Source organism: Dipodomys merriami, unplaced genomic scaffold, assembly GCF_024711535.1.
Source record: "Dipodomys merriami isolate MVZ:Mamm:240054 unplaced genomic scaffold, mDipMer1.0.p SCAF_10, whole genome shotgun sequence".
Taxonomy (NCBI): domain Eukaryota; kingdom Metazoa; phylum Chordata; class Mammalia; order Rodentia; family Heteromyidae; genus Dipodomys; species Dipodomys merriami.
This window is the reverse complement of record NW_027202271.1, coordinates 30,668,196-30,691,137: the sequence shown is the minus strand read 5'-3', so window position 1 is coordinate 30,691,137 and position 22,942 is coordinate 30,668,196. Positions and strand designations below refer to the sequence as shown.

At 39.5% G+C, this 22,942-nt stretch overlaps 1 protein-coding gene and 1 non-coding gene across 3 annotated transcripts in view; one reads left to right on the top strand and one right to left on the bottom strand.

The window, feature by feature from the left end:
* Positions 1-22,942, top strand: part of Ptprr (protein tyrosine phosphatase receptor type R) — a 213,489-nt gene that overhangs the window by 126,312 nt on the left and 64,235 nt on the right. For both annotated transcript variants that reach the window (XM_069988668.1, XM_069988669.1), the window contains exon 6: positions 8,557-8,825. In XM_069988668.1, the coding sequence (XP_069844769.1) occupies positions 8,557-8,825 (269 nt within the window). The remainder of the gene's footprint in view (positions 1-8,556; positions 8,826-22,942) is intronic.
* LOC138806606 (U6 spliceosomal RNA) lies at positions 5,110-5,216 on the bottom strand. The gene has a single exon (XR_011365938.1). It is a non-coding gene; the product is annotated as a U6 spliceosomal RNA (small nuclear RNA).

Genomic DNA, 22,942 nt, shown 5'->3' with positions numbered 1-22,942 from the left:
TTGCAGTGTCCTCATTTAGGAAAAGGAGGAAACAAATAGCAATGACTCTTGGGTAAGTTGGCTTGACTACCTGGGTGGTGGTCCTCTTACAGTCTGGGAAAGAAACAAATTGAGGAGTAGGGAATAAGGAGAAAGAACCAGTTTTGAATTGTCTAAATAATTCTTGAGTAAATCAGAGTGCTTCATTTCAACCACTATCTTAAATTTTAATATGAAAAGAGCATGTTTAAAGGTAATTTTGGAGCTGGAAGTGTGGCTTAAGAGATACAGGGACCCCTTACCTATGGAACACAAGGCCCTGAGTTTATAGCCCTAATATGGCCAGAGAAAGGAAGGGAATGGGAGGGGAGAGGAGGGAAAAGGGAGGAGGAGGAAGAGGAAGAACAGGAGAAAGAGGATGGAGGAAGGGGGGAGGAGGAAATAAAAAGAAAGAAGAGTAATAGCGAAACCAGCAATAAACAGAAAGGAGCTGATACTCATAGGAAAAGGTATGCTGCCTAACAGATTAAAAAAAGTAGCTGTTTCTCTGATAGGTTGCCACAAACAAGTCAGCAGCTCACATTTAGGGACCGATCACATATGAGTGTCTGAAATAAGTTGGTCTTTGTGTTTAAATGATTTTTCCCTTTGTTGTTTTGTTTTATTACTGTCAGTTTCACAATGAAGTTTCACTTTGACATATTCATATTTGGTTACAGTGTGCCTCATCAGAGTATTCCCTCTGTTGCTCTCTCCTCCCTTCCTTCTCTAAATATGTTTAAGGTGTTGTTGGTCTATTTTTATGCATATATATATATAGATATGTGTATATATACATATAATAGTTTGACTATATTCACTATCTTTAACCTCTCTCCTCCTACTAGTACTCCACCACACAAATAAAAAGAACCCATCTTACATTCCTGTCATTCACTTTTTTTAGTAATATATTTATTGCTCAAAGAGGTTTTGCTGTGATACTTCACACATGTATCTATTGTATTAATCATATTTATCCCCTGGATTACTCTTTCTTTCCACCTCCCCCTACTACCTATTTTTCAACTTTAAAGTTTTCATATACCATCTTGATGCACAGAGACACTGTATTTTTAATATTCTGTACCCTCTAACAGTTTCTTTTCCTCTCTCCCTTTTCTCTAGTCCCTTGAAACAGTCCCGCAGTCACAAATAAAGGCACATTTTCTAAAGTTTTTGATAATTATCTTTATTTAAGTGGGTTTATTTACTGGATCTCTCAGTAATAGTTATATGTAGTATGCTTTTCATACTGAAGTATACTAGATTATTTTATACTTTTGTGACCCTCAAACATACAGAGATAAATTCTATTTCCTATACTTTTATTAATTCTTCCACTCCCCCCCCAAAAACCTATAACTCAGATTTTTCCTTATGATACTAGTTATATTTAGGATATAACTTCTATTTGTATCTAGTCTTCCTACAGAACACAGAAATGAAAAGTATGTGACTTGAATATGAAAGTATATAGGTAAATTGCTGTAATGGAGGATAACATGTACTAGATAACAATAACATGAGACTTGGCAAAATTTTTGAAATGTGGCATATTGTTTACTTTCCTTAAAATACAAAAAAAAGGGAGAGAGAATCAATGCTGCTAGGCATAAAATTAGACAGGCATGACATTTTCGAATGTGTGACTTATTTAACACTTCTCAAATGTGAATGGAGAGTGGGTGGAGCGACAAATAGACAAATACAATTTTCCAAGAAAAAGAAATTGTGTGGGCAACTTCGAATCCATTCAGTCTGTTTTGGATGAAGGAAGTTTATTACTAAGTAGCATTAGTTCTGAAACTTGAACAAAGAATAGAAAGAACACCATTTATCATCTAAATTAGACCAAATGTACTTAGAGATTTTTAAATTATAAAGGTGTTTATGAGATTTTGGTAGAGATGTCTACAAGCAAGATTGTAGCTGGAAAGCAGGTTTAGAAATCATGTAGAAACAAGCTGTTTGACTCAATAACAAGCTGTTTGACCCATTAATTAATCACCTAGATACGTTTCTTTAGTCATGGTCTGGTAGCTGAGGCCAGAAATCCTCTACTGGATGAGCAGGAATGGCCAGAACATTGCAATACATACCTGTCAAAGCTGGACACAAATAGCCACACTTTTCTAATGTCTTGTATTTGATCCTTAGGAACTGTGGGATATAGAACAAGATTCTTCCTTGGAACCCAGCACCAGTGGGTTCCACTTGCAACCTTAGCTACTCAGGAGCCTGAAGTCTATTGAGCATACTTCAAACCCAGCATGGGCAGTAAAGTCTGTGAGACTCTTATCTCCAATTAACCAGCAAAAAGCTGGAAATGGAGGTCTGCCTAAAGTGGTAAACACTAGCTTTGAACAAAAACATTAAGGGCCAGTAACCAGTCCTGGAATTCAAGGCCCAAGACTCTGACACCATCTCTCTCTCTCTCTCTCTCTCTCTCTCTCTCTCTCTCTCTCTCTCTCTCTCTCTCTCTCTCTCTCTCTCTCTCTCTCTCTCTCTCTCTCTCTCTCTCTCTCTCTCCCTCCCCCCTCTCTCTCACACACACACACCCAGAGTTGGAATGGTTGATTACAGAACAATTTCTAAACAGTATGTATATCTTAATATTCCTCAGACAAATTTTCACTTTTTATGCCACAACAAGACTACAACACTCTTAATCATGCTAGTAAAATAATAAGAGCAACGATGATAGGAGCACTGATAATTAGTTGCTTCCATATATCACACTCTTATTCATACAAAACTGATACAAAATTTATTGTGTGGTACTAAACACTATTCCTAATGTCAAGGAAAGCCAAGGTTTAAAAATAAAATAATTGACTTGACCAGAACAAATAATAGGTGGGTGAGTGAGTGTGTATATTAAGGATGAGAGAGGGGATCAGAATTAAAACCCAAGTCTATCTGAATTAGAAGTCTAGACTATTTAGCATGGTTCCAGGTAATTCCATAATGAAGTCCAATGGTGGGAATTTTATTCCTGTCATTCTATGAACATCTACTTCTAGCCACAAACGGGTCCATGAATAGGTGGGAATGGCAACATTTATCAGAGCCATTCCACACAGATGGGACAGATAAATGTATGCCACATCATAACTGTGTGTTGTGGACACACCTCTGATTTTGCACTTTGTACCTTGTACTGGCCATGATATTTTACACATCTTGTCTCCTGAAAACCTGGGAGTTCTCGAGATGGCGTGGTGTGCCACCTTTGCACTCACAATGTCATGTTTCTGGAATGTAGTAGAAAATTATTCTCGTGTATCAAAGTCAAAGAAAAAGAATGAATAAAGTTAGCACATATCTTAATCCAGACAGAAGGTTTTCTGTTACTTAATTTGGAGTATTTTTTTTTTTTGGTCAATCGTGGTCTTGAACTCTGGGCCTGGGGGTCCCTGAGCTTTTCAGCTCAAGGCTATTGCTTTACCACTTGAGCCACAGTGCCACTTCCAGTTTTCTGGTGGTTAACTGGAGATAAGAGTCTCACAGACTTTCCTGCCCGGGCTGGCTTTGAACCACTAGGATTACAGGCGTGAGCCACTGGAGATTTTTTTTTTTAATTTAATTGAAATCATGCACCAGTGGCTCACACCTATAATCCTAGCTGCTCAGGAGGCTGAGATCTGAGGACTAATGTTCAAAGCCAGACTGGGTAGAAAAGTCCTTGAGACTCTTACCTCTAATTAACCAGCAAAAAGCTAAAACTGGAGGTGTGACTCAAGTGGTAGAGCTCCAACTTCAAGCAATAAAACAAGCAAGAGCACCAGGCCTTAAATTCAAGCCCCAGTACCCCCCACCCACCCCCCACAAATACAAAATTAAGTATAAAAGCTCATGTGAGAACTTTACTTAGCTTCCTCTCAATTTTATATTCCTTGGGTTCTTGTTAATGTTATAATTTTTTTCTCCTACTACAGTTTGTCTTTTACAAGTCCTTCTATACAATAGTTCTTTTCTTTATTTCAGAAGACCAAATAATTTTAAAGTATCTCAGAGTTCAAAAGCAAGCTGTAGAAGAAGGAGAGGAAAATCCTACCTTCCCACGGCTATGATGAGCATTCAAGATGAGTTGTTAGACAAAGTAAATTCTCATAGAGTACAGACATATACTATAGTCCAGCCCTCAGTCTGTGCAGAGAAAAATCTCAGATTCAGTTTTCCAGAAGCGTTGGGAAAGAGGTTAAGAAGAAAGGCATATGAATTTGGGGAAAGTGTGGTCTTGAATGGTCCCATGCCTGGAAGTCAGGAAACCTGGATCCTATTATAGTCTAGATTTTACTAGAACCCAATCTCTGTATATCATTCAGCTGCACCCTAGTGCAATTTCCTTATACAACACTTCTCAATGCTGTTATTTTGGACTGATTGTTCTGCCGAAGGGAGCATGGGGCCCCCTGTGCTTTATAGGGGAGCCTCTGCCCTGTGTGTACCACTCAGACGCCTTCCATTTGCCTTCTCCCCACAACTCTGACAACCAAAACTGTCTCTGGTTGTTGCCAAATGTCCCCTGCAAGGCAAGTTGCCTGCCAGTTGAGAGCTATTATCTTGTAGCTTAATTCCCTGATAACCACCCCACTGCCAGAGCAACCGCTTCCATTTTTTTCTACATTTTTTCAAACAACCATCTCTTGAGAATTTTATACTTACTTACATGTCTCTTTCATGTTGTATATTTTCCATGTTTACCTTTCCCTAATTAAAGTTGGAGAAATCCATTTTTAACATAGGCTACACTGTGACCAATTGGAAAGCTGACCTCTAATAGGTCATGAAATAGATTAAATAGATTACTGAGTGTAAAATGCATGACACAGGTTTCTCCTCAAGCAGGTGAGTGGCAGGGAAAGACTTTAGACTCAACTTTGTTCTATACTAATATAATAAAAGTGACCTGTCAGGAAAAACCAAAGTCCATATATTCTTGATTTTTCTATTCTCAGCATGGAAATATATTTTTCCTAAATGCAAGGAAGCAAATATTCTCATATACATATTCTATTTATATATGAAGAGGCTAAAATATAGCATTTATTCACTATTTTTCTACTGAGTGTATGTATATCTATGTATAATATAGAACGCTTCACAAATTAGCATATGATCCTTGCACAGGGCCCAGGATAATCTTCTCTGTATCATTTTGATTTTAGTACATGTGCTAACAAAGTAAGCACTACTGAGTACATTTTTGAAAACATGATTTTGTAATTCAGGAAATCTAACACATTTGTAATGTTAAAAGGATATCCCACTTTAAATTCTATGGACTCATCTTTCAGTAATTAATGTTTAACTTCACATAGTAAGCTTACCATATATATATGACAACTGTCTGGTATTTTGCTAGTATAGGTTTTGTAGGCAAAGTCATGGAACTAAAGGAATCAAAAAGCTACAAACCTTCAGTACTATACACAGAATAAAGACATTCATTTTCAGTATTTTAAAAAATTCTTTAATATACAGAATCCACAATATAGTAATGAAAATAAATGTAGTTTGATGACAGAGTGTTTCTCTAGTATGTGCAAGGCCCTGGGTTCAATCTCCAGAAGGAAGGAAGGAAGGAAGGAAGGAAGGAAGGAAGGAAGGAAGGAAGGAAGGAAGGAAGGAAGGAAGGAAGGAAGGAGAGAGGGAGGGAGGGAGGGAGGGAGGGAGGGAGGGAGAAATAGGAAAGAAAGGGAGGAAGGAAGGGAGGGAGGGAGAGAAAATTGGGGATAAATTATAAGACTTTGGAAAACAAAGTCTAGTTTGAAGTCTTTTCCTGCCACTCACCAGCTTAAAGAAGAACAATTGTTACATATTTTCCAGTCAATAATCTATTTTATCACTTAGTGAAAAACATCAGGGTTTTTTTCCCTTTATATAATAACATTTGTTGTGGAAATGTCCAGATACTTTTTTCTCAAAATCTAAGATTTTTATGTTTCCCTACCATTCCATGATTTCCATCATATAGATCAAGTTATGAAGAAATGAGGATGAACGAAAGACAATAAGAATTCTGCTTCATTTCTCCTGATGATTCAATGTACAATGCACATTTCTAGTTATCCTTCATAGGTACACAGATTTTTTTGCAGTTGGGGGGATGGAGGTTAAGGAGGTCCTCTTTCAAATCTGTAAGAGTTTTTACTCTTAGAATGAATGGTTTTGAAACTCAATGGTGATCACCACAAATATAATGTCAGCCTCTCTCTCCAAGAGCACTGTTGGGACAAGCAGTACCTGAAATAATGTTCAGAGGTAGAAACTGGATAGGTCTCAAGTCAGAGTTGTGCCCAGGCTGGACTGGGTCACAGCTAATTGCTGACTACACAAGCTAATGGCTCACCCACACCTCCATTTCCTTACTGTGTAATGAGCTGGAAAGTCCTCTAATGACCACCCTAACTCAGATTTCCTCTGTATCCCTAATTTAAAAGTCGCTTAGCATATAGTTTTTTAAACATAGCTGCCCTCCAACCTTCGTTCCTGCTACTACCATTGGGATATTAGATCTGAGACAAACTTAAGTTTTCATTTTGTGTTAAATAATGTCTTTCTCGTGACTAGTAGAGCATTGTTGAGACCATTTCTTTTTTAGGAAGAAATATGAGTAGTATATATTTTCAAGAATTTACATATTTGAAAAATTCTTTCTGTAGGCTTCATGCATAAACACAAATTTGTCTAATGTGAAAGTTAGGCCTCCTTTGTAATAGACATTGTTTTTCCTCAAAGCTGTGACAATTGCTCCATTTCTATCTCATTACTTTACTGGCATACATGGCCTCAGGGGTTCTTTTAACCTGAGAGTATTCTACATTCCTAACTTCCTTAGAAACAGAGAACAATCTGTTTCGTTAATGGCAAAACACCCTGTAACTTTCACAATACATAGCATAAAACAAGCATGTTTCCTCGTGTACATTGATTCCTCTGAGTTCTATGTCATCTTTTCTGTTTTCATCTTCATCTCATAATTCTTTTGTTTTACCTATTAGGCAGTCTCTAAGTTTGCTAAATGAATCATTGGTGATACTTTCTCCAATTCTGTTGTATTTTTTTCTTGTTTTTCTTTTTTCTTTTTGCCTAGACAATTTACACATTGCCCATAGGTGTCTAGTTCTTAGATCTTTTAAAAATTAATCCCTGTTATATTTGTTATCTTTTCATTTTGGGTTTTTGTATTTTGGTTTCATCCTACTCCTTTTCTGTAATCTTATTTTGTTAAACAAACACTTCTTTCCCAAAATCATATGAGAAAACCAGAAAAATATTTTCTAAAGTTGGCCTGAAAATAAAAGTATTTTATACCCTATGAAGAAATACAAAAGCATTTCTTTCCTCCTCAACTTCAAATGAATTCTTCCTTAATTTCCTTTCCTGGTTACTGTGCTTCAGTAAGAAAATAATCTACCTATACATTTGGACTTCATTATCTTTCCAGTAGATTTAATATATGGGCATGACTATAATTGAAAGGAACTCTCAGAGAGAAGGGAAAACAGAATTCACTTTCCAATGAGTTAAACATTTTCTGTTGTTGTACCAGGAATGCAAGGTACCAGGAAAGCCTTCCTCCTAAAATAGAACTTGTGCAGCTAATGAGTTCTAGAAATTAGCCAGAGGAGTTAGGTTGGCTGAAGGTGTTTTAGATACAGATACTATCAGATGTACACCTTCAGATAATTGCTGATAATAGGTTGTCACCTCTCCAAGTGCACTCTCTTATGAAGTCACTCTCTAAGAACATAGGTGACGACACTTGGGATATCTAGTTTCTACAGGAATTGGAGCAGAGGAGTTAGAGCAGCAGCAGAAAAATCCTTTGAGAAATTAAGCCTGAAGACAAAGACTTGTTCTAGCCTACAGGGTAGCCCAGAGAGTCACAATGAAATCACTCTCATTCTTTCAAAGTTCAAAAGTAGTCATCCTACCAGTTCTGAACTGAAGTTGCCAGTCCAGAAGGATCTCTGATAATGGAGAAAAAGGGACTGTGTTGCTTTTTCCTGTATGTATTAAAAATTTTAAAGGGAAGGGGATAAGATAGAAAATTCTGGCTGTCCAAAATTTCTTGAAAGATATCCTAAGTTCAATGCAGTATTTACCAAGTGAAGAAAGTATGTTTTATAGAAAAGGTATTTTAATGATAACATTTTATAAGACTTCTTTTGGCACAATGGTCTATTTCTATGAAGAACATTAGGCTTGTATTTTATGGCTAGTCTTGCTACCTACCCTTTTAATAAATTCTTGTGTGGCATTTTTTTTGTAGTTAGTCAAATTTGCTTTGAGCCACAGATCCATGTACACAAATCTTTGTCATAACTAGAAATACCAAACATAATCTTCTTAGGAAAAGAAAAAAAAATCTCAGAATCACCAAACAAAAATTCTTCCTAGAAGACTGTCCCTCCTTCCTCCTTTAACCTTTATTTTGAATTGTCTTCTCAGGGTAGAAAAGATCACAGTGTCATCCAGGGACTGAAAAACTGACCAGAGCCCTTTATATCACTTTTTTTTTTGTAGATTCTTTACAGATTAAAAGAAAGGTTTCAGCTTTCCTTGAGACAAGATAAAGAGAAAAACCAGGAGATCCACCTATCACCCATTGCATTACAGCCCGCACAGTCTGAGGCAAAGACAAACCACAGCATGGTCCAACCCGAACAGGCCCCCAAGGTACTCAGTGTTGTGGTAGATCCTCAAGGCCGATGCACTCCTGAGATCAAAGCTACCACCTGCACCTCTGTCTGCCCGTCTCCTTTCAAAATGAAGCCCATAGGACTTCAGGAGAGGTAAGAGCTCAACCTCTATACACTGTTTCATGTAGGAAAGAGTCATAAACTATAAAAGGATAGAACTAGAAATGACTGGCAGGGCTGGGGAGAGTCATTCACCTCCATAGACACCAGGAACATGTAGTACTTGCTTGTCTCTTACATGAGTCTCTCTGTGCTTGAGAAAAAGCCTTTCTTGTCTGTCTGATTCTGTGAGCTTGTATAGACAGACCCATGTCAAGTTTATCTGCAACTAGAGGACAGATGACTGTGACTAGGTATCGAGTGCTATTGAAACACAGACATGATTGAATGGCTATCAAACTCTGGTGTGAAGAGATAGAATAAATTCAAGGATGTTTCCAATCTGCCTCCTTTGACTACAATACACATTAAATATCTAGTTCCAAAGTTGGGCACTGGTGGCCAAAGACCAGCAAAAGACCAGAGCAGTGCTTGAGGCATGGCTCAAGTGGTAGAGCAACAGCAGAGCAAGCAAGCAAGTCAAGCAAGTACAAAGCCCTGAGTTCAAATTCCAGTACTATTAAAAAGAATTCAAGACAATTTTGTTACCTTACCTGCCTTTGAGATGTAGCTATTTATATGATAATCAATACTAATACACCTCCATTTAAAGCAAGTCCAATGTCAGAAAACTAGAAAATGCAAAGTCCTCATTTGTGAAGGGCTATTTGCTTTCCCTAAATATTAATACTTTTTTGTAATGTTTACTGAAATTCATTCACTTTTATACTTAAAACACTACTTACATCTAACATTGTACACCAGAATAGTGAAGAATTAAGAAGGTTTCACTGTACATTCTCTTCCTGGTTTCTAGTATCTCTACTTTCTATCACTGTCCTGGTTGCTGCCTTTAGGTTTTTGTTTGTTTGTTTGTTTGTTTTTGTTGGTCATGGGGCTTGAACTCTGTGCGTGGACACTGTCCCTCAGCTCTTCAGCTCAAGGCTAGCACCCTACCACTTGAGCCACAGCGCCACTTCTGGCTTTTTTTTCTTTTTTTTTCTATTAATGTTTTTTATTGTGAAAATACCGTACAGAGGGGTTACAACTACATGAGCAAGGTAATGAGTACATTTCTCTTTTTTTTAATTGTGAGAATATCATACAGAGGAGTTACAATTACGTGGGCAAGATAATGAGTACATTTCTTATCAAGCATTGTTGCCTCCTCATTGTTTCCCCTTCCCATCCCTTCCCATACTCCTCCCCTCCCCCCACCTGGTCTGCCCCCCACCCCCCGCCAAAGTTGTTAAATTCGTTTTTCGACATATGGCTTTTTTTCTGCTTATGTGGTACTGAGGAATCAAACCCAGGGCCTCATGCATGCGAGGCAAGCGCTCTACCACTGAGCCAACTTCCCAGCCCTGCTCTTAGGTTCTGAGATTTCATATGTACATTCTATTTCCAATTATTTGTCATCATACCCTATAAAAAATAGTCATGCTTTGCATGCGCACACTTCATGGGGAAATAAAAGATGGCCTAGGGCTTTATAAAATACAGAAGATGAAAATGATCATTGAACTTCTTTGTAACTATTGTTAATGAACAATTAATAATGTGAAATGAGCGTTCTTGGTTATCCTGATCTCTAACAGCCTTGAAAGAATAAACACTGATGCTACATCAGCAAGAAATAGAGAATAATCACGTCAGTATTCCTACCTTGCTCCCTCCTCCCACCCCCAAATACTTTTGGCTCCTGACAGCTTCATAAGGGTCTCATTTCTCTTATTTGGACACAAGAAATTAGTCTTATGGATACAGTCTGAAAAGATAGACAAGACAGGTAAAAATGGTAAAGTGGGTTCCAGACCCAGGTCTTTCATGGATTGAATGGGTTCACAAGTCAGTCAGTCACCTGGCGTCCCTTGTCTTCTAAAATAGCAAAGGACAACCTTAATTTCTTAACCTCCTTCAAATCTTCTTCTTAAGGCACTGATGATTGCTTCAAGGAGAAATTGTAAGACTGAGATCTCACATCAGTACTAATGCAAGGGGCAGAGTAGATGGAAAGGTGTTCCTAGAGGCAGTCAGGAAGGTATACAGTCTAGAGAAGATTTAAGGATCATAATAAGCTACCATGCACCCCCAAGTCTAAGCAAGTCCAATATGAAAGAGATGATATACCGGATGCTCCTAGCACCTTGCTCTTTGGAGACCACTGGTGAGTGTGTTGGGATTCCAAGGGGGCACAAGGTTAAACAGCTATGTAATTCATTTTATTGAAGTGAAGGTTTGATCCACAGTAGGACTCAGGCTGAGCAAGTGGCTAATCATGGTTAAATGTGTTTGCTGTTCCCTGATCTACATCCTGTCCTGCATCCTTGTCCCTAAGTCCTCCACCCACTTCCTCCTGCTTCCTTCCAGCCCCAGATTCAGGGCAATATATTCTCTGCAGAGGACTCCAGGTCCATTCCTTCCTGGTCTAATAATGTACTTCATTCATTTTTCTCCTCTGGATTTCAACTGACCCATCCTGACTAATGTTATTCCCTAGAAACAAGCTCCTTTTGGCATTGAAGGATAATCTAACCACATTCTTGTTTGTTTGTTTTTTTTCTGGTTCTTATCTTCCCTTCGTTCCCAAATAAGCATCCTAAAGGAACAGAGTATGTTTGTTGTCTCTTTGGTCTGCAACCTTCCGTCCTCTCTTTTTCTTTTATATCTTCTTTTAGTGAGCTGATGATGGGTGATCAAATTACCCAATACCAAACACATGATGATCTCTTCCCACATAGCACTGACTCCCTTCTCCTCTTCTCCTCCCCCTCCCCCTTTGTCCTCCAAGATACCATTTTTCTTTTCCTTGAGTGGCTACCTTTATCCTCTCACACAGATAGCCTTTCTCCTACTCATCTCAGTGTGTCACCCTTCATCTCTATGCAATCTAGCCACAGCTACTTTTTCCTGTGCTGGAAGATCCCTAAGGACATATCTCAGCTCACATCTGCCTGTCTATGGAGAGCTAGACCCATGTCCCAACTGAACATCTCTACTGTGATCTTGCTTAAACACAACTGATTTAAAACACCAGGAAATGAAACTCAAAACCTTCCTTATCAAATCATTTCTCTTCTATTTTGTTTCTGAGTCCTATGAATCTGGTAATACCTTCAACTATTCTTGCTTTTTCTTTTCCCTTCTCCATCCAACCCCAATACCACTAAGTACACAGGACCTGCCATTTCTCCTAAGCAGTTTCTTGTCAGTAACAAGTCAGTGCTTTTCCAGCTCACTCTCTAGACAATGCAATGAAAAGCATATATTTTTTTAAGTTTGTCAAGGTTTTCACATTACCTTCTGGAGGAAATTGACCATTCCTCTGTATGGAACATGAGATCCTTTCTTATCTAGCTTTTGCCAGGCTCTGTCCAACCTCATTTCCTGCTAAACACCAACACATATTCATCCTGCTACCCAGGTCATTTTCCCAAGCACCATGGCATTCTCTTTAAAAGTGTATGAGCCTATCTTTTCCCTATTCCTATAGGTCCTTGAAAAAGTGCCACCACTCCAGTCAGTATGAGTCTGGGTCAACATACCAAGGAGAAATGGCTTTATTTTCTTGTACCTCACACACACTAAAAACATTTGTTATAGGTCCCACCGGACCTAAATGATAAAAACTTAATCTAAGTTGATTAGATTGTTGATAGACTTACCCCCCCCCCTCTCTGGTACTCAGGGATTTTATCCAAGGCAATATCTGCTTTGATAGTATCAAGCTGCCATTTTACTAAAGTATACATTATGTCTTTGATCCTAAGAAGTCCATTTGACATGGCTGCTACCAAGACATTCCTTATTGCTATTCATACAGCCCCTCCTTTTCTAGCAATGAATTCCACCATTTCCCTCTCTTTCCTTCTCTCAGCTGTGACCAACCTATTCTCAATATCCAATCTTACTTCTCTTTGCAAATGAAGACACCGGAAACTCAATCCATGTCTAAGACTCCAGCTCCCTAAGACTCCTTCCAACCCCTTTTTCTCGAGGTTCTACCAAGGATCAGAGTCTTCTTGCTGAAGGCTACCCAATTCCCAGGGCTCATCCATGAAGGACTGGGGGCTCACTGCTATTTCAACACCCCTGGCAATTCCTCCAGCCCTTCTCCACTCCAGGAATTCATAGACTCTGTCTCTGTCTCTGTCTCTGTCTCTCTCTCACTCTCTCTCTCTGTCTCTCTCTCAGTCTCTCACTCTGTCTCTCACTCTCTCGCTCTCTCTCAAGCTCTATAAACAGAAGCTTTTCTCTACTGAGTTCACATTCTACCTTATCTGGCATCCATACCTAGAGGCAGGTCCTTCCACTAAAGGCCTGACCTTTAGAACTTACAGACCCAGACTGGACTCGAATTTCTAGGCCTCCTGCTTTCACATTCCTTCCCGAAGGCTATAAAACAGAAATACTTGACAGCCTGAAGACAGGGGAAGGTCCAAAGGTGAGGGGGAGGGACTGGACACCGCAGGAGTGATATTCAATCTTAATTCTTGTTGGAAGCCATTCCAGGTTCTCTCTACCTACTTGAGCTTCTCCTAGAAACCCACCCTGACTCCACAGTGACTGGCCTTTGCTCCCTCTGGTGTGGATGCTATGTCTCTTGTACTTTGGGGAGGTATAGCAGGTTTCAGTGTAATCATTTGTCTTAGCCAATTGACTCTGAAGTTTTTGAGGATATGATTTAATGGTCTCTTTAACCTTTTACGTATGGAGAATAGTCCAGGTGCTCTCTTGGAAGTACATAAATGAATGATTCTCATGAGTAGCTATAACACTTGGCATGCTCCACCAACTCTTCCTCTACGATTCTCACTCCCATTTTTCATCTTTGATTCCCTGCCAACGTGGCATAGTAAAAAAAATTTAAGATGATAAAAATATGAAGGGCATACAGTATGCTGTGTAGCCAGAAAAGTTCTCTGACAGTTTTAAGCCTTAAAATTTTATGCTTGTGTATTCTAATGGCACTTTTCATAGTTCCTTGCATTTGAAACTCTATCTTTTAGAGCTGAAGAAATCATCTTCGGTCTGGCTATGAAAACATGAGATAATAAAGGCTGCACTAAGAATTAATTCTCCCCAAAGGATTTTGGGTCATTCTATATAAATCTTTCTGATGAGCAGAAGCTATTAACTTGACATTATTAATAATAAAACATAGTTTAAAATTAAAATATAAGTAGAAGAAAATATTCAGACTAAATTCATGTGCTTAAATAAATATAAAAATATACCTAGAAAAAGCATGAAGATTGGAGAATTTTAGCATTATAATGGTTCTTTTTTCTTTTTCCTTACTTCTAATTAGTCACTAAGTCTTATTGATTCTGGCGGGTCCAATTTGCTCATTATTGACTTGTTCTCCAATCATCATCCTGATCCCAACTCTCATTAGTTTATCATTGAGTTGCTATGTGTTCTTATTATAAAAATGATTCTAAGAATAATGTTACATATTTCACATACATTATTCTATTTCATCTGTCTATATGTAATTCCTCCCTCGCCTATAATTCCTCCTCCTTCAATTCATGCTGAATACTATCCAGGTTTATCTGGCTATCGCAATGCTTTGCTGTGCCAAAATCCCCTCTAGCTTCCCTTTGTCTACTACAGGTTAAGATGAGGACCTCTTTACTGGGCCTCGTGCAGGGAGATGCTACACTCTCAGGCCTTGATTGTTTTCTTCAACTCTGTTTGTCACAAGGCCTGAAAATAAACTCTGTCTCATCCGGTTTGTTCCCATTCCCATTCAACACTGCCCTGTGTTCCTGCCCAAATTGATCATCCCTTCTTCATCCCTCCCTCCATCCTGTTTCCAATTTCCAGCCTCCAGAGCTTACCACAGAACGTCCCTCTTACCACTGGCTATAAATTCTATCCATGAATACAGAGATGTTTACCATGGGCATTCAGAAACACACCCCTCTGTAGCAGTGATTTTGCTTAAAGAATCGTTCCCAAAGACTGAACTTCATAACGTGTCTTGGACCTTAACCCGACTGCAAGAAACTTAAAATTGAGCCACTGTGGCTGAAAAGACCTTCTGTCTCCCCTGGTTCCTGCAATCCTGCTACATAGTAAACACACAGAAAGCGTTATGGAGTTAACTCATTTTCCTTTGTATCTGGGGATCTCACATGTTTCTAAAGGACCTTCTGTAAGAACACATTGCCCAGTGATAAACAACAGAACTGAGTCTCTGACATTTATTAAATAAGTGACTCAACAGATTAAGACCTCTGTGGTATAGTTTTTGCAATCTGCAAATCAGTATCTGTTTCACCTTACTTCAAAGGATATTATAAAATTAACAACCGATATAAAATGGCTTGGTTCCTTTGAGAACGGAAAGAAAATCTAATATTACTTTTGCTTTTGTTTTCTAAATCCATTTCACAAGTCCATAATATGTACAAGGGCAGTTCTAATTTGGAACTAAGGAAAATTGTTTTTGTTTTGTTTTGTTTTGTTTTTGGTCAGTCATAGGCCTGGGCACTGTCCCTGAGCTCTTTAGCTCAAGGCTAGTGCTCTACCACTTGAGCCACAGTGCCACTTCCAGCATTTTCTGAGAAATCAGAAAAGGCTGAGAAATCAAACCTATGGCCTCATGCATGGGAGGTAAGCACTCTACCTCTGAGCCACTTTCCCATACCCTATAACTAAGGAAAATTGAAACTATTTTTTTAACCAAGTTGAAACAGTCGAACCTGCTCTATGACATCCTATTACTTCCTGTCAATTTATTTCTTGTTTTTGGTCCCATTTACAAATATATTCCTTTGTATGGACCTTATACATTAGCCATTAGTAATATCAAATTAATCTAGACTGATTGAACAAATGACTTCCTTTTCCTCAGTGAGTCCAGTGGTTAAAGGTATTGAATGCTTCGGAATGACTCTGTGTATAACTCAGAATCTGTTTGTTAACCTGCAGTCACGAGGAGAGCATGTGCCATATACAAGTCTCACGATGGTAAAGAGAGATGACACCTTTCCTGTGGCTAGTGCAGCTTGAGGCTATAGTTAGCTCCCTTTCCCGTTCTTCTTTTATCCCAGGCTTATCTTCAAGTCTTCCCCTTGTCTCTCTCAAGAAGAATGAGCTGCTTTAAGATGCTCAAAGCACAAGGAACCACCTTCAAATTCCCAAAGCTGCCCAACTGTGGTCTTTCAAAATAGAAATGTGTCTGCAGCTTTCCCCGTTAGGCTATGTGGTGATGAATGGCTGGTTTTTAAAAAAGGAAATGGACAGGCACATTGGAATATTTTCATTGTTTCCTCATTCTCTCTTGATTTCCTATTAGAAGAAAAAAAAACTGAGCAAGAATAGAAAATAAGGATGGACTCATGTTCTGCAGTAGCAGCCATCCTAACTTACCATTTACTCTTTCCAGATCAGTTACCTGCAGAAAAACACAATGAAGGAGCTTTTCTTCATGCCCAAGGATGAGTCTAAAGGATATTTTAAGTGTCGTACCTTGGTCAAACCTAGTAGATTCCCATCAGAGTTACAAGTTTATCTGCAATGGTGAAAGCAATGTAAAGACAGGCCTTGCCAATCAAATGTAGAGTGTTCTTCACCCAGACACAAAACCTTTATCTACTGCAGTTCTCTGATGGCCCACTAGAATATCCTCATTCATGCTAGTAAAAATACATTTCTATAATCAATCATTTATTTGTTTTTGTCAGTACTGGGGCTTGGACTCAGGGCCTGGGTTCTATCTCTTAGCTTTTTCTGTTCAAGGCTGGCACTCTACCACTCGAGCCACAGCCCACTTTTAGGTTTTTGGTGGTTAATTGGAGATAAGAGTCTCATGACTTTTCCTGCCCTGGCTGACTTCAAACCTTGATCCTCAGATCTCAGTCTCTTAAGTAGCTGGGATTATCTGTGTGAACCACCAGTGCCTTGTTACAATACTCAAAAAATTTTAGCTCTGGAAATCCTTGATTTTTCCTAATAAGTTTTGAAGGAAGATAGCCTAGCTGGACATGTATAAATGAGTATCTGGCATAAGTTATATAAAAATATAGAAATACTCTGGAAATTAAGATCTGGATTCTTGAAATAAACCCACTAATAAATATGGAACTCATTAATAAATATGGAGCTGACTTCCCTCACTTCCTGTCAGACGAGGAGGAGGTCCAGCATCTTTTCTGAGATCTCAGGTGAGGGTTTGGGTTTTGGGTTTGGTTTTAAGCATAGCCTGAGAGGATGTTTTTGTCCCCATGATTTATTGAGAGGATGTTCTCAGGATAAGTAAGTGGCAGAGGCAGAACAAAGAAGAGAACTTGCAAAAGTGTGGTTTCAGATGGTCTCTGTGCTCAGCCTGATGGCACAGGGAATTCTGGAACTCCAGAGGCAGCTCAGGGACAGTGGTTCCCCATCACGAGAAGTGGGCAGGCACCTGTTTCCTAATGCCAATCAACCATCCACTTGAGGCCACCCGGTGGTTACAGAAGCATAACTTTCCAAGCACCTCCCATCAGCTGATGGTGATGATTCTCCAGAGAGGTGGTATCTGGGCACCTTTAACAATAGATGAGAACAGTGGGGGAGAAATGGGGACAGCAGCCTGTTAGAGGGGGTGTGGATGGAGCATCAGCAGTGTTACTACACTTACCAAAGGTTCCCATACTAGCTACAATGTGTGAAGTTGATTGTCCTGCTTTGTTTGATCTTTCCAGGCCATTACACACCTACTGCATGGTCTCCTTTAAGCAAACACCATTTGTTCTATTGGAAACTATGCACCATTGAGTGTTGTCTGTCAACATGACTCATTTGCTCCACCTGACAATATATTGTCACCCATCACAAATTAAAAAAAAAACATTTAGAAGTCAGTCCCCTTGTTACTCTAAATAACATCAATAAAACCAAAATAATTCAATCAGACTTATGCACTGTTTATTTTACTCTCACAAAGTAGAGGAAACTCATTCTGAGAACACTGACATTACCAAATAACATGGACATAACCAAATCATTATTCATAAAGTCCTAGAAGTATAAGAGTGGTAAACAGAATTTGACCCAGGCAGTAGAGCTCTAAGTCTGCACTGACCAATGTTAAACTCCCACTCCTCAAGAGAAGAGAAGGAACTCATTCCTAAATTTCATGAAAAATAAAGAAAAAAACTAAAATCCAGATTAATGTATTTGGCAAAAAGAATTATTATAGATTGCCACACTGTTACTCCTACCACTTTGAGCCACAGAGCCACTTCCGGTTTTCTGGTGGTTAATTGGAGAAAAGAGTCTCACTGACTTTCCTGCCTGGGCTGGCTTTGAACCATGATCCTCAGATTTCAGCCTCCTGAGTAGCTAGGATTACAGGGGTGAGCCACTGGCACCTGGCTATTTTTCAGATTTTTAAATCAAGCAAAATGTTACATTTCTAAGGTAGATTCAGAACACCCAAAGTGGGTCACTGTCCCCTTGAGACAAACAAGCCCACAGCTTCAGTCTTTCTTTACCTGGTCATTCCTGTCCTAGAAAGTCCAATTGTTAATCCGACATGAAAAACCAAGATGACAATCGCTGTGAAATGGTAAAGCGGCTGAAGTGCGAGGCAAGATAAAACAATTATCCAGAAAACTGTTCTCAAAAGATGTGGATGGAGAAGTCTCTGCATTTCCCAATGGGCTGGACAGTCACTAGTCCCCTTTCACTCTGCGAGGGGTGAAGAGTGGGTTGAAAGGAGCAGGAGAGCAGATGCATGTCCGTGTCCTCCACGCAGCTGTGGCACGTGCTGTCAGGACAGTACAGACAATGGCAGCTGGCCTACCTCTGCCAGCCGCTCACACCATCTTCCCAGCATCCCTTGAGATGAAGCCAGAAGGGCACCTTTTGTCCTTTCTTATAGGTGAGCCAATAGAGGCCTTGAGTGATCAAATAGAATGCTGAGCTTCACAAAGAAAAGCTAGAAGGTCTGACCTCAAAATCTGCATATGACCACGTCATTCTACTTCTCTCTGATGTGTGTGTGTGTGTGTGTGTGTGTGTGTGTGTGTGTGTGTGTGTGTGTATTGGTCCTGGCACTTGAATGCAGAGCCTGGGCACTGTCCCTGAGCTTCTTTGTCTCAAGGCTAGCACTCCACCACTTGAACCACAGTGCCACTTCCTGCTTTTTCTCAGTAGTTTATTAAAACTATAGGAGTCTCATGGACTTTCCTGCCTGGGCTAGCTTTGAATCATAATCCTCAGATCTCAGCCTTCTGAATAGCTAGGCTGATAGGCATGAGTCACCAGCAACCAGCTCTGATATATTTTAACTTGCTATTTTTTGTAAATATATTCTCATAATATTATTTCATAAGGATTCCAGAGATGGGGAGTCATTAGAGACATACACAAACCCCTCATTTATGATCAACCAACCAACCAATAAACAAAACCAAGCTGCCTTCCTCTTTATTTGCAGGATAGACATAATTGCATTGTTGTATAGGTGGAGTTTGGGGTTTTTGAGGGGTTCAACAGCTGTCTTTAAAAATGTAAAACTATAAAAATGAAAACCCACTAGGATTAAGAAAATAGATGCAAAAACGTTTGAAATATGTCAGAGTCAATAACAAGTCATGAGATAAAATGTGAATCTTTTTAATTAACACTTTCTATAAGCCTATATTACTTACACAAAGGAGTTTCACTGTGATATTTCCACACATGCCCATAATGTACTTTAGCCATATAATAATGTTAAATGACAGCCATTACTATTAGGAGCTAAGATAGGTAGGTGGTAGGTAGGTAGGCAGGCAGGCAGGTAGGTAAGTAGGTAAGTAGGTAGCTAGGTAAGTAGGTAGGTAGTGTGGTGTTTGTTATTGTTGTTTTTTTGAAGTTAATTAAGGATGAAACCCAGCCCTTCAGGCATTCTAGGTAAGCACTCTGCCACTGAGCTAAAGCCCAAGCTCCAACACGCATCTTTACAGAACTGTGGCTGAGGAAAACAGCACACACCAGTAATCCTATTTGGGTGATAGAGATCAAGAAGGTCAGGGTTCAAGGGAAGCCAGGGCAAAAGTTAGCAAGACCTCATCTAAACAAAACCTGGGTATGATAAGGCACACCTGTCATCCCAGCTTCTGTGAGATAATGGTTGAGGCCTGCCTGGGCAAAACAAAACAAATGATCCTATCTGAAAAATAGCAAAAGCACAAAAAGTGTTAGGGTTGTGACTCAAGTGTTAGAACCCTGCCTATCAAGCAGAAGACTCTGAGTTCAAACCCCCATACTACCAAAAAGAAGAAAATGACATTACTCGGGAATGAGCACAACCTACTTCACTTCTGAGTAGAGCCTGAAATGTCTGAGCTTTTGTAGGAATAAAAGCCCTAAGACTGTGGACCCAGAACCTTCCAACAGCCATCACCACCACCACCATTGCCTCCATTCCTCTCCCTAATTTCCCTTTCCCCCAGCATGACACCATGGCAGAATGACAACAGGAAGTTCCACTGTGAACTGCTCCTGAGGTGTCTGCCACCAGCCCACCCCTCCCCAGCCGGCTTCATCCTGTCCCAAGGTACAAGCAGACAGGTGGTGAATGTGTGTGTGTGTGTGTGTGTGTGTGTGTGTGTGTGTGTGTGTGTGCAAATCCAATCACCGTGGGAACTCTCTGGCCAGTCTCCAGGGCCTGACCTATTTTTAGAGAGACTTAGCCTTGCTTCCTACATGATGCTGGCATTTTTCTATCGTTCTTGTCCTGACCCTAAAGCAGAGGTGGGTGGGTGTAATGCAATTGTGTTGAGGTTTTGGATTTGCTTAGTTTCTTTACAGGTAATTGAATGCTTAGTTTCTTTACAGGTGATTGAATGAGAGTTTCACTTTGGAGAATATTAAATGGAGTGCTTTGTAGAACGAATTCCTCTGGTTGGTTTTTTGTTTTGTTTTGTTTGTTTTGTTTTTGCTGAGGGACTATGTTCCAGATCTTGAAGTACAAGTTGACAAAATTAGGTGAAACAGCCGGTTTTGTTGGGAGCATTTTAATCAGGGCAGGTACAGACAATTCCCAGAGTGTGCTCCCATTCCTATTTTGAGAAAGACCAGTTCTGAATCTCAGATATTGTGTCAGGAGGCTTTGGCCTGAGGAGTGATGTAAAATGTCACACAAAGCTACAGCTCAGGATTCCACTGTGTACATTTTATGGTCTGCCTGGTTTTTCTCTCAAGGGAGAAACCACTTTTTGCTCTCCTGGGATTTCCCCAAGTTACTAGTACCTATCTGTGTAGCTGAAAAGTCACCGATCAGCAAAGTCAATGCAAAACTAAGTTATTTCTCTGTAAGTAACCTGATTTTCTGGATGCAGCGTAAACACTAAACACAGAGCCTGGTGAGACACGTCCTGATCCCCACCTAGGAGCCCATGCCCACTCTTAATACAGGGAAATAGTGCCCTCTAGTGGAATCTGCATGTTGATGCAGTTTGTGACTGAATTTCACCTTGGAAGCAAACTGTATTTTATTATTGTAAATTATTATTATTAATGATGATAATGATAAATGATAAATTTAAAATCCTCTCAAATGGGTGAAGCATCGTCTCTTTTGGAAGGTATCTTAGGCCAAATATCTCAGTGTAGTAACAAAATATGCATAACCTGAGAAATGATGGCTGGGTTTGAACTCTTACAGATAGGATACACATTCTAACATTGCATGTCATCCCACTGTAAGGAAGAGCAATGTTATTCAATGAAATTATGCTTTTAAAAATGATCTAACAGGGGATCCCTTTGTGTCACTGCAATCCCTGGGGGAAGGGGTGGTGGTAAGTTGCCTGGCTTCATTGGCCGCCTGGAGTGGAGAGTTCTGGAGCTCCATGTAGTGGATGATGTCTCATTGTCCACAGAACTATGGGGGCTTGTAAGTTCCTGGGTACATATGGTCTCCTGGATGACTTCTTCAGTTACTTTTATTTGCCCTTCAGTATTGGTTTCTATATTAGATTATTACTAAGTCCCTATTCAGAGAAATGTTTCTGATTAGAAAAGCCTTCAAAACTGAGGATTCTAACAAGTTAGAATTTTAAACCCATTCCAATCAATAAAAAGGATGATATTGAATAAACCTCAAAGGACATGTGTGAGAGAGTATGTAGAAAAGTATAGCAAAGATCTGCTCTGCCTGAGGAATTGTAACTCAAGATCTGCAGTAGTTTTTATTTCTAATAGGCTCCTGGCAGTAAAACAATACTCAAAAAGCACTTTTTCCAATGACTTCTCTTTCTCATTGCTCAATACGTCTAATTATTTCAACTTATCATTCTCTCCAATTTTCCTCTTCCCTTCAATACATAGAAAAAAATTACATTGCCAGGAAAACACACACACACACACACACACACACACACACACACACACACACACACACACCACATCTACACCTTTTCCTGAGAACCCATTCTCCTTGTTTTCCTAGTTTCATATACATAGCAGGCCTTTTGTGTATCTCGAGTGATACAGCTAGCTTTATTCATCCATTTCAGCTCTAAAGTGCCAATTCTAGGAAATTCAGGGCCAAGGGAATTTCTCACTGTCACCTCATTCCCGGGTGCCTAAATCCTTCAAATACTTTCTATGACCAGTGAATATCTAAAGTCTACTTCATCAACAAGTCTTGAAAAATTAAAAAGACTATCCTGTGTCTGTTTTTGCAGCACAAACTGGGATCAGGACAACTTAGATAAATAAAATTTCATGGTTGATTCTGTATTTGTAAAACAAGAAATATAAAAAAATTCTCAGACTGGGTGCCATTAGATCATCTCATTTTTAAATGTTCTGTAGCTTTGATGTTTATCTCTACTTTCTTGTCTGTGCTTTTAAAAACTACAACCTTTTTTTTTTTTTTTTGCAAGTGCTGGGGCTTAAACTCAGGGCCTGGACACTATCCCTGAGCTGCTTTTAGCTCAAGGCTAGCACTCTCCCGCCTGAACCACAGTGCCCATTCTTGGCTTTTTCTGGGTAGTGTATTGGAAATAAGAATCTCACTGACTTTCCTGCCTGGGCTGGCTTCAAACCTTGATCCTCAGAACTCACCCTTCTGAGTAGCTACGATTACAGGCATGAGCCTGCTCAGCCCATAAATATACATG